This window comes from Manis pentadactyla, chromosome 14 (genome assembly GCF_030020395.1).
Source record: "Manis pentadactyla isolate mManPen7 chromosome 14, mManPen7.hap1, whole genome shotgun sequence".
NCBI classification, from domain to species: Eukaryota; Metazoa; Chordata; class Mammalia; order Pholidota; family Manidae; genus Manis; species Manis pentadactyla.
The window spans coordinates 81,192,465-81,208,809 of NC_080032.1; the positions used below are offsets into that span (position 1 = coordinate 81,192,465).

At 38.3% G+C, this 16,345-nt stretch overlaps 1 protein-coding gene across 1 annotated transcript in view; it reads right to left on the reverse strand.

The window, feature by feature from the left end:
- Window positions 1–16,345, reverse strand: part of ITPR2 (inositol 1,4,5-trisphosphate receptor type 2) — a 445,246-nt gene that overhangs the window by 227,193 nt on the left and 201,708 nt on the right. Inside the window, exons 33-34 of the mRNA XM_036889596.2 lie at window positions 15,512–15,640; window positions 14,219–14,339 (exon numbers count right to left, since the gene is read on the reverse strand). Coding sequence (XP_036745491.2) covers window positions 14,219–14,339; window positions 15,512–15,640 — 250 coding nt within the window. The remainder of the gene's footprint in view (window positions 1–14,218; window positions 14,340–15,511; window positions 15,641–16,345) is intronic.

The window sequence follows — 16,345 nt, forward strand, 5'->3', positions numbered from 1 at the left end:
TCCATACCTTATACCTTGCAACTAAATGTATTCCAGAGGGCTCAGAATTGTAAACACCACACCAAAAACACAGAGAAAGAAAATCTAAAACCACGAAAATCCTGTATGGGAATTAAAAAACAATCAAGGCCATTCTGAAGTTGAAAGAAAATTCTAAAACGCCTAAGAGAAAATAACTTTCTGCATGACAACAAAATAACAGTAAGAATTCAAAAGACAAATAAAAAACTAAGAAAACAAATGTTTTGTATATGCAAAGAATTAATTTCCTTCATAAATAAAGGGTTACACAAACTAGTAAGGAAAAAAAAGACCTTTAGAAAAAATGAGCACAATATAAGAAATGACAGTTCACAGAACAGGAAATACCAGTAACTCAGTCCTACAGAAAGGTTTGTTTTCCTCACTTATAAAAAGAGAAACACACATATATAACAATACTTTTACATATAATGACATTTTTATAACAGTATTTATAATGATATTATCTGTAATGACACTCTTACTTATAAAATTGGCAGAGATCTAAAAATCTGAGAACACACCACCATTATGCTGGTGGCATGTAAACTGAACAATCTCTATAGAGGGCAGCGGCTGTCAGGATTAAAATAGCCAGAATTCTACTCCTAAATATTTATTTTATTCTCCCTCATTTGCAAAATGATTAGAAACAAAACAAAAGGAAGGATTAGGGAGGGGCGGAAGATGGCGGCGTGAGTAGAGCAGCAGAAATCTCCTCCCAAAACCGCATATATCTATGAAAATATAACAAAGACAACCCTTCCTAGAATAAAGACCAGAGGACACAGGACAATATCCAGACCACATCCGCACCTGAGAGAACCCAGCGCCTCGCGAAGGGGGAGAGGAGTGCCACAAACCAAGAAAGGAAGTCCTTCCAGCCGTCACTCGTCCCAGCTCTGCAGACTATTCCTATTACCATGAAAAGGCAAAGCTACAGGCAGACAAAGATCACAGAGACAACACCAGAGAAGGAGACAGACCTAACCAGTCTTCCTGAAAAACAATTCAAAATAAGAAATCATAAACATGCTGACAGAGATGCAGAGAAATACGCAAGAGAAATGGGATGAAGTCCGGAAGGAGATCACAGATGCCAGAAAGGAGATCGCAGAAATGAAACAAACTCTGGAAGGGTTTATAAGCAGAATGGATAGAATGCAAGAGGCCATTGATGGAATTGAAACCAGAGAACAGGAACACATAGAAGCTGACAGAGAGAGAGACAAAAGGATCTCCAGGAATGAAACAATATTAAGAGAACTGTGTGACCAATCCAAAAGGAACAATATCCGTATTATAGGGGTCCCAGAAGAAGAAGAGAGAGGAAAAGAGATGGAAAGTATCTTAGAAGAAATAATTGCTGAAAACTTCCCCACACTGGGGGAGGAAGTAATCGAACAGACCACGGAAATACACAGAACCCCCAACAGAAAGGATCCAAGAAGGGCAACACCAAGACACATAATAATTAAAATGGCAAAGATCAAGGACAAGGAAAGAGTGTTAAAGGCAGCTAGAGAGAAAAAGGTCACCTATAAAGGAAAACCCATCAGGCTAACGTCAGATTTCTCAACAGAAACCCTACAGGCCAGAAGAGAATGGCATGATATATTTAATACAATGAAACAGAAGGGCCTTGAACCAAGGATACTGTATCCAGCACGACTATCATTCAAATATGACGGTGGGATTAAACAATTCCCAGACAAACAAAAGCTGAGGGAATTTGCTTTCCACAAACCACCTCTACAGAACATCTTACAGGGACTGCTCTAGATGGGAGCACTCCTAGAAAGAGCACAGCACAAAACACCCAACATATGAAGAATCGAGGAGGAGGAACAAGAAGGGAGAGAAGAAAAGAATCTCCAGACAGTGTATATAACAGCTCAATAAGCGAGCTAAGTTAGGCAGTAAGATACTAAAGAGGCTAACCTTGAACCTTTGGTAACCACGAATTTAAAGCCTGCAATGGCAATAAGTACATATCTTTCAATAGTCACCCTAAATGTTAATGGGTTGAATGCACCAATCAAAAGACACAGAGTAACAGAATGGATAAAAAAGCAAGACCCATCTATATGCTGCTTACAAGAAACTCACCTCAAACCCAAAGACATGTACAGACTAAAAGTCAAGGGATGGAAAAACATATTTCAAACAAACAACAGTGAGAAGAAAGCAGGGGTTGCAGTACTAATATCAGACAAAATAGACTTCAAAACAAAGAAAGTAACAAGAGATAAAGAAGGACACTACATAATGATAAAGGGCTCAGTCCAACAAGAGGATATAACCATTCTAAATATATATGCACCCAACACAGGAGCACCAGCATATGTGAAACAAATACTAACAGAACTAAAGGGAGATATAGACTGCAATGCATTCATTCTAGGAGACTTCAACACACCAATCACCCCAAAGGATAGATCCACTGGGCAGAAAATAAGTAAGGACACGGAAGCACTGAACAACACAGTAGAGCAGATGGACCTAATAGACATCTATAGAACTCTACATCCAAAAGCAGTGGGATATACATTCTTCTCAAGTGCACATGGAACATTCTCCAGAATAGACCACATACTAGGCCACAAAAAGAGCCTCAGAAAATTCCAAAAGATTGAAATCCTACCAACCAACTTTTCAGACCACAAAGGCATAAAACTAGAAATAAACTGTACAAAGAAAGCAAAGAGGCTCACAAACACATGGAGGCTTAACAACACGCTCCTAAATAATCAATGGATCAATGACCAAATCAAAATGGAGATCCAGCAATATATGGAAACAAATGACAACAACAACACTAAGCCCCAACTTCTGTGGGACACAGCAAAAGCAGTCTTAAGAGGAAAGTATATAGCAATCCAAGCATATTTAAAAAAGGAAGAGCAATCCCAAATGAATGGTCTAATGTCACAATTATCAAAATTGGAAAAAGAAGAATAGATGAGGCCTAAGGTCAGCAGAAGGAGGGACATAATAAAGATCAGAGAAGAAATAAATAAAATTGAGAAGAATAAAACAATAGCAAAAATCAATGAAACCAAGAGCTGGTTCTTCGAGAAAATAAACAAAATAGATAAGCCTCTAGCCAGACTTATTAAGAAGAAAAGAGAGTCAACACAAATCAACAGTATCAGAAACGAGAAAGGAAAAATCACAACGGACCCCACGGAAATGCAAAGAATTATTGGAGAATACTATGAAAACCTATATGCTAACAAGCTGGGAAACCTAGGAGAAATGGACAACTTCCTAGAAAAATATAACCTTCCAAGATTGACCCAGGAAGAAACAGAAAATCTAAACAGACCAATAACCAGCAACAAAATTGAAGCGGTAATCAAAAAACTACCAAAGAACAAAACCCCCGGGCCAGATGGATTTACCTCGGAATTTTATCAGACATACAGGGAAGACATAATACCCATTCTCCTTAAAGTTTTCCAAAAAATAGAGGAGGAGGGGATACTCCCAAACTCATTCTATGAAGCTAACATCACCCTAATACCAAAACCAGGCAAAGACACCACCAAAAAAGAAAACTACAGACCAATATCCCTGATGAATGTAGATGCAAAAATACTCAACAAAATATTAGCAAACAGAATTCAAAAATACATCAAAAGGATCATACACCATGACCAAGTGGGATTCATCCCAGGGATGCAAGGATGGTACAACATTCGAAAGTCCATCAACATCATCCACCACATCAACAAAAAGAAAGACAAAAACCACATGATCATCTCCATAGATGCTGAAAAAGCATTTGACAAAGTTCAACATCCATTCATGTTAAAAACTCTCAGCAAAATGGGAATAGAGGGCAAGTACCTCAACATAATAAAGGCCATCTATGATAAACCCACAGCCAACATTATATTGAACAGCGAGAAGCTGAAAGCATTTCCTCTGTGATCGGGAACTAGACAGGGATGCCCACTCTCTCCACTGTTATTTAACATAGTACTGGAGGTCCTAGCCACGGCAATCAGACAAAATAAAGAAATACAAGGAATCCAGATTGGTAAAGAAGAAGTTAAACTGTCACTATTTGCAGATGACATGATACTGTACATAAAAAACCCTAAAGACTCCACCCCAAAACTACTAGAACTGATATTGGAATACAGCAAAGTTGCAGGATACAAAATCAACACACAGAAATCTGTGGCTTTCCTATACACTAACAATGAACCAACAGAAACAGAAATCAGGAAAACAACTCCATTCACAATTGCATCAAAAAAAATAAAATACCTAGGAATAAACCTAACCAAAGAAGTGAAAGACTTATACTCTGAAAACTATAAGTCACTCTTAAGAGAAATTAAAGGGGACACTAACAGATGGAAACTCATCCCATGCTCGTGGCTAGGAAGAATTAATGTCGTCAAAATGGCCATCCTGCCCAAAGCAATATACAGATTTGATGCAATCCCTATGAAACTACCAGCAACACTCTTCAATGAACTGGAACAAATAATTCAAAAATTCATATGGAAACACCAAAGATCCCGAATAGCCAAAGCAATCCTGAGAAAGAAGAATAAAGTAGGGGGGATCTCACTCCCCAACTTCAAGCTCTACTATAAAGCCATAGTAATCAAGACAATTTGGTACTGGCACAAGAGCAGAACCACAGACCAATGGAACAGACTAGAGAATCCAGACATTAACCCAGACATATATGGTCAATTAATATTTGATAAAGGAGCCATGGACATACAATGGCGAAATGACAGTCTCTTCAACAGATGGTGCTGGCAAAACTGGACAGCTACATGTAGGAGAATGAAACTGGACCATTGTCTAACCCCATATACAAAAGTAAACTCAAAATGGATCAAAGACCTGAATGTAAGCCATGAAACCATTAAACTCTTGGAAGAAAACATAGGCACAAACCTCTTAGACATAAACATGAGTGACCTCTTCTTGAACATATCTCCCCGGGCAAGGAAAACAACAGCAAAAATGAGTAAGTGGGACTATATTAAGCTGAAAAGCTTCTGTACAGCAAAAGACACCATCAATAGAACAAGAAGGATCCCTACAGTATGGGAGAATATATTTGAAAATGACACATCCGATAAAGGCTTGACGTCCAGAATATATAAAGAGCTCACACGCCTCAACAAACAAAAAACAAATAACCCAATTAAAAAATGGGCAGAGGAACTGAACAGAGAGTTCTCCAAAAAAGAAATACAGATGGCCAACAGACACATGAAAAGATGCTCCACATCGCTAATTATCAGAGAAATGCAAATTAAAACTACAATGAGGTATCACCTCACACCAGTAAGGATGGCTGCCATCCAAAAGACCAACAACAACAAATGTTGGCGAGGCTGTGGAGAAAGGGGAACCCTCCTACACTGCTGGTGGGAATGTAAGTTAGTTCAACCATTGTGGAAAGCAGTATGGAGGTACATCAAAATGCTCAAAACAGACTTACCATTTGACCCAGGAATTCCACTCCTAGGAATTTACCCTAAGAATGCAGCAATCAAGTATGAGAAAGACAGATGCACCCCTATGTTTATTGCAGCACTATTTACAATAGCCAAGAATTGGAAGCAACCTAAATGTCCATCAATAGATGAATGGATAAAGAAGATGTGGTACATATACACAATGGAATACTACTCAGCCATAAGAAAAGGGCAAATCCAATCATTTGCAGCAACATGGATGGAGCTGGAGAGTATTATGCTCAGTGAAACAAGCCAAGCGGAGAAAGAGAAATACCAAATGATTTCACTTATCTGTGGAATATAAGAACAAAGGAAAAACTGAAGGAACAAAACAGCAGCAGAATCACAGAGCTCAAGAATGGACTAACAGAGGATCAAAGCCTAATTGGGCTACCCCGAAAATGAACTAAGATACGATATGAAAAAGAACTTCCAACATCTGCACTCTCTGGAAGACTCATGCCAGAAGATGATCATCAAAAAACCCCAACAAAGATCCACGCACTGCTACAGCTGTAGATGCACTCATCCCACCAGCTCCTGGACTTGCCATGGGAATGAAGGAGATATCTAAGCTGGCCTGTGCATACAGTAAAACAACAAATTTGAACTGGATCTATACTGTTAGAACTCAACCAAGAATTTGGAGAAGTGCAAATTGTAGCACTCCAAAGTCTTTCAACTACAGACTATTTACTGTTAAAAGAACATATGGCATGTGAACATTCCCCAGGAATGGGTTGTTTTAATTTGTCTGATTTCTCTCAGACTGTTCAAGTTCAGTTGCACAATATCCACCATATCATAGATAAGTTTTCACAAATGCCTAAGGTGCCTAACTGGTTTTCTTGGTTTCACTGGAGGTGGCTGGTAATTACAGATATGCTTTGGTTATGTAACTATACTCCTATTATGTTAATGTGTGTGCGCAATTTAAGTAGTACCTTAAAACCTATACATGCTGAAGTTACTCTACAAGAAGATCTGTCAAAGAAATAATCAATCTTCCCATGTTTTCTTCCGCCTGCTACTTCTATAGCTTTTCTTCTTCCTTCCTAATTACAACCCTTAAATAGAATTCGTGCCTCATATCAAATTTACCGACTATCATAATTCTTCCAAGTGGTAAAGATACCTCAAGACAAATGCTGGGCATAGAAGCCACTGGGCATAAATATGCAAAGATGTAAAAAGCTAACCTTTTCAAACAATAAGGCTTCCCTCTCACTTACCAACTTCACATTTCCCTGTATGGCCCCGGAAGATGACTGGTTAGCCAGAGACGGTCAAGATTCCTCAAGGGAGGAACAACCTAAGACAGGCACAGTCGCAGGGGGGCCATCAGGTGAGAAATTGGGGATCAACAGAGGTGAGGCTTAGAACCTCACCCCCCCGTTCTGAGAGAAATCTTCTGCATACGTGGATGTTTTATTGCCCTTGTCTAGCTTGGATTAACACATAGTCTACAGGCACACACCTGATCATCTACATTTGCTCTCTTACAACACTAAACTATGTTTTCTACCTTTATCTTGTATCTACCTACCACTTCAGCATTTTATTAAAAATAATAATAATAAAGAGAGAAATGTGGTATCCACATATAAATCAAGTATAAAAATCAAATGAGTATCCATATTTGAACTGACTGTTTATAGTTCATAATGCATGAGCAAAACCTAAAGTTTCTGTGATGACTGCCCTTGTACTGTTCACTATGTAACTTATTCATTATGTAAGAATTTGTTCTCCATGTAACAAAAAAAAAATGATTAGAAACAACATAAATATCCAACAACATGATTAAATAAATTAAAAGAGAAGCATACCATAGGATATAACACAGTCAACAGCAAAAATGGGATAGTCATTCCTTCCTTTCTTTTCATCCACTTATTTTATGCAAGCAATAAACATCCACTGAGTAGCTGCCTTGCTGTAGCCACTGTCAGATTCCACACATTTATAACAGATAAGATATTTAGTTGGATTCTGCTTTGTGATTCTATACATATTATACTTACCCCCAATATACCGGAAACTCATTGAGGGCAGGAAACACATTTTGACAGACTACATTTCCCCAACAAGCAGAATAATGTCTTTCCGATAATGAGGGATCATTATCAATCAGTTGAATTAATAAATATGTGAAAAACTTTATCAGATTTTTGTCTTATAATTTATTCATATTTAATTTTTGGAAAATCATAATGGAGTTTTTAAAAACCCTAATTACAGGGGTGTCATGTATCAAACTCTTGATACAATTGACTCTAACACCCTAGATAGACTAACAGAGATTTGTTTGTACAACAGAGAGTGAATTTCTCTTCTCAAAGTTCAAATTTCTAAATGTTCAAATTTTGGGGGAACAATTGGCTTGCAGATTGATGTTCATTATTCAAACCATTTGTAAAAGATATTTTACAGAATTTCCATTTGGAAAAAAGCTTATGTTGCCAACAAAGTACCCAACATTAATCCCCCCGAATCATTTGAAGATTACGAAACACATGGAACAAAATTCTTCTTTTAAATGAAATAATATGGAAGTCATTCTTGGATGCTTTTTCTCAAAGTGCTTCTAACATGTGCTATTGTGCTGTCACATAAATTAGTAAACTGAGGAACAGGAAGTGACTACGGGCATTTATAATTTCTCATGGCATTAGTGGCCAGAGCATTTCTCAAATCTCAGTAAATGCCATGGCACGCCTGTATTGCCGAAGTCCCCATGCTTGCTCCCAAACCAGCCTTAACCTACCTCCCTGAGAGCAGAGAATGACAGAGACATGTATACCTCACAGTCTAGTTAGGCCCGTGCATGTAATGCGTTTGCCTGGAAAGTTGCATGTACTATCATTTCAGACCTTTATCTTCTCATTAATTAGAAATTTTACCTAACAGGAGAAAGTGTAGCAGTAGTGGTAAATGCCAGTAATTTCAGCAGATCCTGATCATTCAAAAGCACCTCTGTTAATGAAAGCATAGGAAGTTTGATCAGAAAAGTCAAACATGCTACACACGGTAAATTCACAATTGATCGTGGCTTCAATTTTAAAAGCTGATAAAGTTTTATCAGAAAAAATTGATGACACAGTAAATTCATAACTAATTACGGCCTCAAAATATTCAATGATAACAGAAAAGTGTAGCAAACTTCTGGAGTAATAATCAAGGGAAAAGAGACAAAGTAATAAGCGATAGGAAGCACTCTTTCTAAGAAGGGCTTCTCCCAAACCCTCACTACCATAATTCACTAGCTCTTTACCTTCTTTTTAAGTTTTTTGAAAACTCTATGCATTTGTTTCATACACAGGTAAAATTACTATCTTGATCCCAATTTTTTTACCTTAAAGTATAAAATATGATGTTTGTTTAAACTTATTTGTGGAAGTAGAACACCATAAATGCCTGCTAGCGTGTCAGCCTGCAAGGGGTTCAGATCCTGGCTATGTCTCCTGCTTGGCCTGGAGCAAGTTGCCTGACGTTGCTAACCTCATGTTCCCATATGTAAAATGGGGCAAGAATTCCCCACATCACAGAGCTTAGCACACTGTCCCACACGCAAGAAATACTCGCTGCTCTCAGCAGTGTAAGTGCTGCCAAAGCACATGGTTTTGCAGATTCTACCTTTTGTTATCCAATGTACAAATAAGGGAAAGAATGAAGTGTTTTTATGATAGATGAGTTGAGCTAGTGTACTTGAGAAGACTTTACACATCGTGAGATGTTAAAATTGTGTATTTTAAAGTGTTATGTAAACATACCTACACAGATGGTCCCTGACTTACAATGGGTAAAAAAAAAATTTTTTTTGCACATTTTGCTTATGCACATTAGGATGGTGCATAAGCAATATGCACTCAGTAGAAACTGTGCTTCAGATTTTGAATTTTGAATTTTGACCTTTTCCCAGGCTAGCAATATGCTGTAAGATGCCTTCTTGAGGTGCTGGGCGAGGGCAGCAGGCCGCCCCTCCCGGTCAGCCATGTGATCACAGGGGAAACAACCAATACACTTACAGTGATTCCGTACTCACACGACCACGTTGTTTTTCACCTTCAGGACAGTATTCATTATATGAATATTCAATGTTTTCTTATAAAATAGGCTTTGTGTTAAACTCCTTTGCCAACTGTAAGCTAATGTAAGTGTTCTGACCACATTTAAGGGTCAGTGATGATGTTCAGCAGATTAGGTAGATTAAATGCATTTTTGACTTAGTATCTTCAACTTATAATGCATTTATCAGGACATAACCCCTTCATATGTGGAGGAAGATCTCTAGTAGATATTTGGGTTTACAGGATTGTGTTTACCAATTTGCAAATACACAGAAAATGTGTTTTATAAAAACAAAGTATTCTCTTGACTTTTTCCAAAGACATACACTCTTTGTTCTCTTTAATATTATAAATTATTGACATATTTGAATTGTATGAAATTTTAGCACCTCTTTGTGGTCGCAAAGAGTTGCTGAAACACAAAAATGATTTTGCACTTGTACTGTAAAATTTAGACAAATCTCTACTCACCAAGCCAAACTGCGTCAGTTCTAATGTATATGTTAGGACTTCCTCGGTAGGACTGCCGGGGCAGCGTGGTACAGCCTCAACCTCAGACTCAGAGAAACTTGGAATTCAAACCCAACTCAACTACTTATTAATTGGGTACCTTTCTAAGCTTAAATGTCACTATCTGCCAGACAGGTGGCCCATGGATTACTGTTGGTTGACAAATACTCATTAACCTGCTTAGCTGAACCAGACAGTTTCAGGCCCTATGGACCAGTGAATAAAGCAAACTCCCTACGTCCACGGTTTATATTCTAATGGGAGAAGCAGACAACAAAGAAGCAAAAATAAACAAACAAAGCGCTTTCAAACAGTGATAGGCGCTAAGAGGAAAATCAAACAGTAAGATAGGATAAGGGGCAGGAAGAAGCTGGACACTGTATATATAATGTTCTGGAACACTTCACTGAGCATTGTCTTCTGAGCACGTGACAGTCTGGAGGAAGAGGATCCAAACAGAAGGAACGGCACAGACAGCTGCCCTAAGATGAGGAAAAGCCTGTGTGGATGAGAAACCCGAAGAAGGCCAGTGAGGGTGGAGCAGAGCTGGGGGGTGGGGAGTGCGGCAAAGGTTGGAAAAGCAGGTGAAGCGCTTTTCATTCCAAGATGATAAAGGGCTTCCTAAGCCACGGTGAAGAATACGAAGTTTAGATGCAATGGAGAGTAGGTGAGTGATATGATTTGATTGACATTTTAAGATCACCCTAACTTCTGTGTAGGGAATGGGTTGTAGGGGGACAGGGGTGGACGTGGGGAGCTCAGTAGGGAGAGTCATAGGTACCATGTCAGATGATGGGGAATTTGGACATGGGCGCCACCCAAGAGAAGGAAAAATTGTTTGTTTTGGAAGTAGAGCCAATAGAAACTGCTAGTTTGTTTAATGGGGGTGAACAAAAGGGAAGAATCAAATATGACTCCTATGGTTTGAAGAGTACTAATTATAAAATAGCTATTTTTTACGGCTATTTCAAAAACTGTCTCGTGCAGCTGGGTTATAACCTTATCTCTGGGAACCTATAAAATAAGTCCATTTTTGCCTTCAAATGTTAGAAGATAATTTTTACGTTCCTCCTCATATTTCTCTTCTTTGTCTAATATGTCAAATGTTTTCAATCACTACTCAAATAAGGTGGGTTTAGGTCTCTTTACTAGCATGGGGGCTCACTTCTAACGACCTTTTATTTTGGTTCTGTTTTTCCATGAACAGCATCACCATCAAAGAATGAAAACGTGGTCTAACCATCAGAGAGCAGAATTTCCTTTTCACCATCCTCATCCTAGACAAATATTGTGACAGGCACTTTTGTCGTCACTGTCCCTCAGAATTGAATAGGGGAGATAAGATGGGGACTCAGGTTGACTTAAGCTAAGATAAAATGAAGTCCATAAGAAAAATGTAAGTGGTCAAATGGGAGTGAGTTCAGATCTGGAAATGAGAGTCAAGAGTGGCTTTTATGGAGGAATTTGAACAAAAAAATGTTGTGTAATAGAAAAGATGCTGCAAGGAGGCAGTGGTAGAAACTGGAGAAAGAAAGTAACAGAGAAAGAAAGCTACAGTGTGAGGGGCATCACGGTCCAGTTTGCTCACACAGAGGCTATGCGGGAACCAGTGAGCCGCAAAGTCAAAGAGGGTAAGCAGGGCTGTGCTGTGGAGGCCATGAATGTTGCAATGAGGAATCAATCCTTAGTTTATCAGACAAAGGGACGACACTGAAGGCTGCAGACATTGTTGTTGATGACTTCAAACCAACCAAGAGAATTTCATTCCAAAAAGGTTATTCTGATAACAGATTTATTTAAGTAAGGAAGATAGAAGGAGCGAACACTGAATTCCATCAGTGGTCCAAAAAGGAAGTATTGAGGGGCTGAGTGTCGGCTCTGGCAAGAAGTGCACAAGGAGACAGGTGGTCCAAAGCCCAGGTGGTCCTCTTGAGCCCAAAGAGGAGTGGAAGGTGCCTGCATAGGAGATGGCCTGGGGTGGAGAATCAGAAGTCAAGTGGGGTGAGGAGGGCATCCATGCTTGGAGACATCCTGGCACAGGATGTGAAAGGTGCCAAGGGTATTCATGTGAATAAGTGACCCAGCATAGTCAGAGGCCAAGCCAGGTGGACAGGACATCCCTCGGAGCAGAAGCCTGAGAATGACTGTGGGAGCCCATGGCAGGTGAGGAGGATGCCTCCACAGGAGGGTGTCAGAGGCCAGGCTGCCAGAGGAACCATCCCTGGGGGCTGTGACCCTGCATGGCGAACCCTAAGGCCACACAGGCTGTGAAGAGAGGAGGGCAGATGCTTTAAGGTTATTAGTTTATTTGAGGACAACTGGCATCCTTACAAACTAAATTTTTCTATCGAGAAATAGTATTTCTCTACATTTATTAAAATATTTTACATCTCTCAAAATAGCATTATAATATTATTCTCTCATGTTTCTTGTTAAGTTTCTCTAAGTTCTTAATATTTTTATTGCTATTATGAATGGTATCTTTTTCACAGCGTATTCTGTTTCTTTTTGGTCTGTAAGAAAATCATCAAGTTTAATGCCTACTTCGAATTAATCACTGAAATGAATCTATCAGTCTCTTAGTTCTCATAATTTTCAGTTGATCATCTTGGGTTATAACTGCTTTTTAATTTATTCAAATTAAAGTTGAGTAGTCCGTAAATTCTTTCAATATAAAATCACTGAAACCTTGCCATTTGTGCCAACATGGGTGGTCCTAGACAGTAATATGCTAAGTGAAATAAGACAGACAACTACCATACGATTTCAATTATATGTGGAATCCAAAAAACAAAAACAAAAATGAACAAACAAGCTATCTTTACGAGAAATAGAATTTGTGAGAAATAGACTCATAAAGAAACACAGAGAACAAACTGGTGGCTACCATGGATGGGGGCTGATGAGCCAAATGGGTAAAGAGGATAGAGAGGTACAAACTCCTAACTGTAAAATAAATAAGTCCAGGGATGAAAAGTGAGCATAGAAAATGCAGTCAATAATACTGTAATATCTTTGTGTGGTGACAGATGGAAACTACACCAATCATGGTAAGCATTTCAAAATGTACGTAATTGTCAAGTCACTATGTTGTACACATGAAACTAATATAATATTGCATACCAACTATACTTCAATTCTAAAAAATCACTTAGGTCAAATAGGAGGGAAAAGACTAAAAAAAATTTTTTTAATGGTCATTAATTAGTTTAAAAAATTATTTTTATTCACTTGTCAAATATTTATTGACCACATATATAACCCATGCCAAGTGACCTGATTTAGATAATTCTGTTTCCTCAACTGCAGAATGTAAATAATCAAAGACCCTATTTAATAATTAAATGAGATAATGCATATAAATTGGTTAGCACTGCACAAGTTAAATGCTCAGTACATGTGAGCAGTGATGAAACATCCAAATCGCCCTTCCCAGGACCAGCAGAGCCACCGTGAGCAGAGAGAGAGAGCCACCGTGAGCCCTGACTACTGTTTTCTTTTCTCTCCTCTGTTCTGCCGTCTGTAGAATTACTCTAATTTAGGAAAGAAAGAGAGAGAGAAAGAGGAAAGAAAGAGGGAGGGAGGAAGGAAGGAAAGAGAGAAAGAAAGAAAATCTATGAGAAATTCTTTCTACAATTTACTAATCTCTGAAGCCTTCCATATACAGTAGAGCCTCAGGAAATACTGATGGATTTCAAACAAAACCATAAAACTAAAAAACCCTCAAAATATTCTACCACCATATGAAGGTATTAATAAGTCAGGCTACTTAATAGACCAAACAATGTCACAATGAAATCTGAGATAATTAAACTAAGCTCACTCCTGTCAAATCTTACTGAGCTATATTAAAGTACAATATGCAATATTAAATTTATGTTTAGAAATACAATTAAGAATAAATTTTTAAATATTTTTAAAAGAAATACAATTATATTCCCCTCCCAAAAAAGTATGCAACATTCAGAATCGTTTGATCGTTGCTCTTCAGCTTTACGGAAACTCTCCTGCTTTCTCATTAAGTTGTAAACAAGCAAGCTGCTTTAATTGCCTATTAGCCAAAAGCCCAATTTCTCAAGTAAAATGTGAAAATAAGTAATATCTGCCATTTTGACTTACCCACTTCAGCCAAAGTTCGGATACAGGACTCCACCGAGGATTTCTGTGCCGGATTTGGCCAGGTGCAATTATAAATTCTGAAGGCGGACTGCAGCAGCTGAATGAAAACGGGCTGATGGGTCTGAAAACAACGCAAGCACACAGGCCACTAAGCCAGGAACGCTCCTGATGTGGCATCGGTGCATTACCAAAAAAGCTCATCCAAATAAAATACAATTCAGTCTTTTGCGTTCCGGTGTTATTTATAAAGGATATCTTATATTCAACGAATATTTATCATGCCCCCACTTTATGACAGGCACCATGACAGATACTACAGAATGCTGATTATGTGCATTTGTAACTACATTTTAGTCAGAAAAATATAGCATTTCTTGATGCCAACAAAATGGATTTTAAGTATTTTTTTAATGATCTCTGTTCACTTCCAAGTATAAACAGAGCAGGTGTTTTGGGCTGGTTTGATTGATTGTGTATTTTGGTTTCATATGATGCACAAGTAGAGAAGACAATAATTTTGACCCACAAAAAATTCCATATTGTTCTATCTAGTAGTTTAAGGGTTTTCCCTAAAGAAAGTATAACTGAAATGATATTTCTGTAAGAGCAATACACACTCGGTATGGAAACCACAGAAATGAAAATCACAAATAATCCCATGTAGAAATATGCAGTGTCAAGATTTTGAAGATATTTACTTGCTGAGTTTTTCTACAAATGTATGAACATACATTCTTTACACACTCAAAGTTGAATGGCACTATAATGTAAGCACATGGGCTGTTTCATTTAATTATACTTCATGATCCTTTTCCTTAGTTATCACTATTTCTTTTAAAACATTATTCATAATTGCTATGTAATAAACCATCCTACAGACATACCATAATTTATTTCGCTATTCGCCTACTTGTGGACATTTACACTTACCGTCAATTTTTAAACAGCATAAATATTCAATGAGGGAAAATCTTAGTATATAATCTCTGCTAAATCTTTTAAGGATAAATTATTGAATGGAATTCCCGAGTCAAAAGCCTATCCATTGAATGAAGCATGCCATTTATTTCAACTTGGCAAACAGTTCAATATACAGATATGGAAGTCCCTATTATGCTTAGAGAGAGAGCAGGAATAATTTGAAGATGGGGCCTCTTTATTTAAGATAAAGTTTGGTAAACTCAAAAGGGGAAGAAGAGTCATCTTGGGAAGTGTGAGAAGTGCTTTCCCGACCAGATTAAAGTTGTTTCCAACTCAGATAAGGGAAATGAATTTTGGGTTCCTTTGCATTACCTGGAGGCTGGTACTGTTGTCTGAAAAAGGAGAATTAAAGAAGCCGCTCACGATGTTCATGATGGACTCGGTGACACACTTCTCCAAGAAGGTGTCCGCGTGTTTCCTGTCTGTGGTCGTATTGCAAACCTGGAGGGGAAAACAAAACAACTCACCACTCTTTATCACATCTTTGAATTATAACAATACTGGAACCTTCTAAAAATCATCTGAACCTATTGTTTATAACATTTCTTCTGCTTTTAAAGTTGCTTTGAGTAGAAATGTTTCTGCCTAAAATCCATTAAAATTTTATTCTGCAGTAGCCTCTCCTGTAAGGTTGTTGGCCATGTCATCCTTGGACCAGAGTTGCAGTCACAAACCCCAGCCCCCCTGTCCTGCTCTGCCCCCCCCAGACGGCTGCACTCCAGCATTCCCCGTCTGTCCCTGAGTTTGGCTTTGCTGGAAAACACTTTCCACTCAATGTGAGGAAATCAAAGAGGAAGGAATCCCTATAAGGATAAGAAAGTGGAGAGTGTGATGAACGGTGGTTTATGTCTCTACACATGTTCCCTTAGAAAACCTGACCCAAAGTGGAGGGTGGAAACACAGAAAATAGCTGGAGAGGGAAACAGAAAGCTAAAAGGGGATACAACTTTCCCCCAGTTTTGACTTTTTCTACTCACAGACTATCTGCGAAGTGTGGAAGTGTGTCTTTGTGTACCATCCTCTCAGAGCAGACTAAGACTAATTGAGAAAGATAATAGGGGAGCTGAGGATAAATCAGAAAAAAAAAATAGGCATACTTCCTGCTCTGACATTTATATGTGATTAAATGAGGCAGAAATTGGTCAT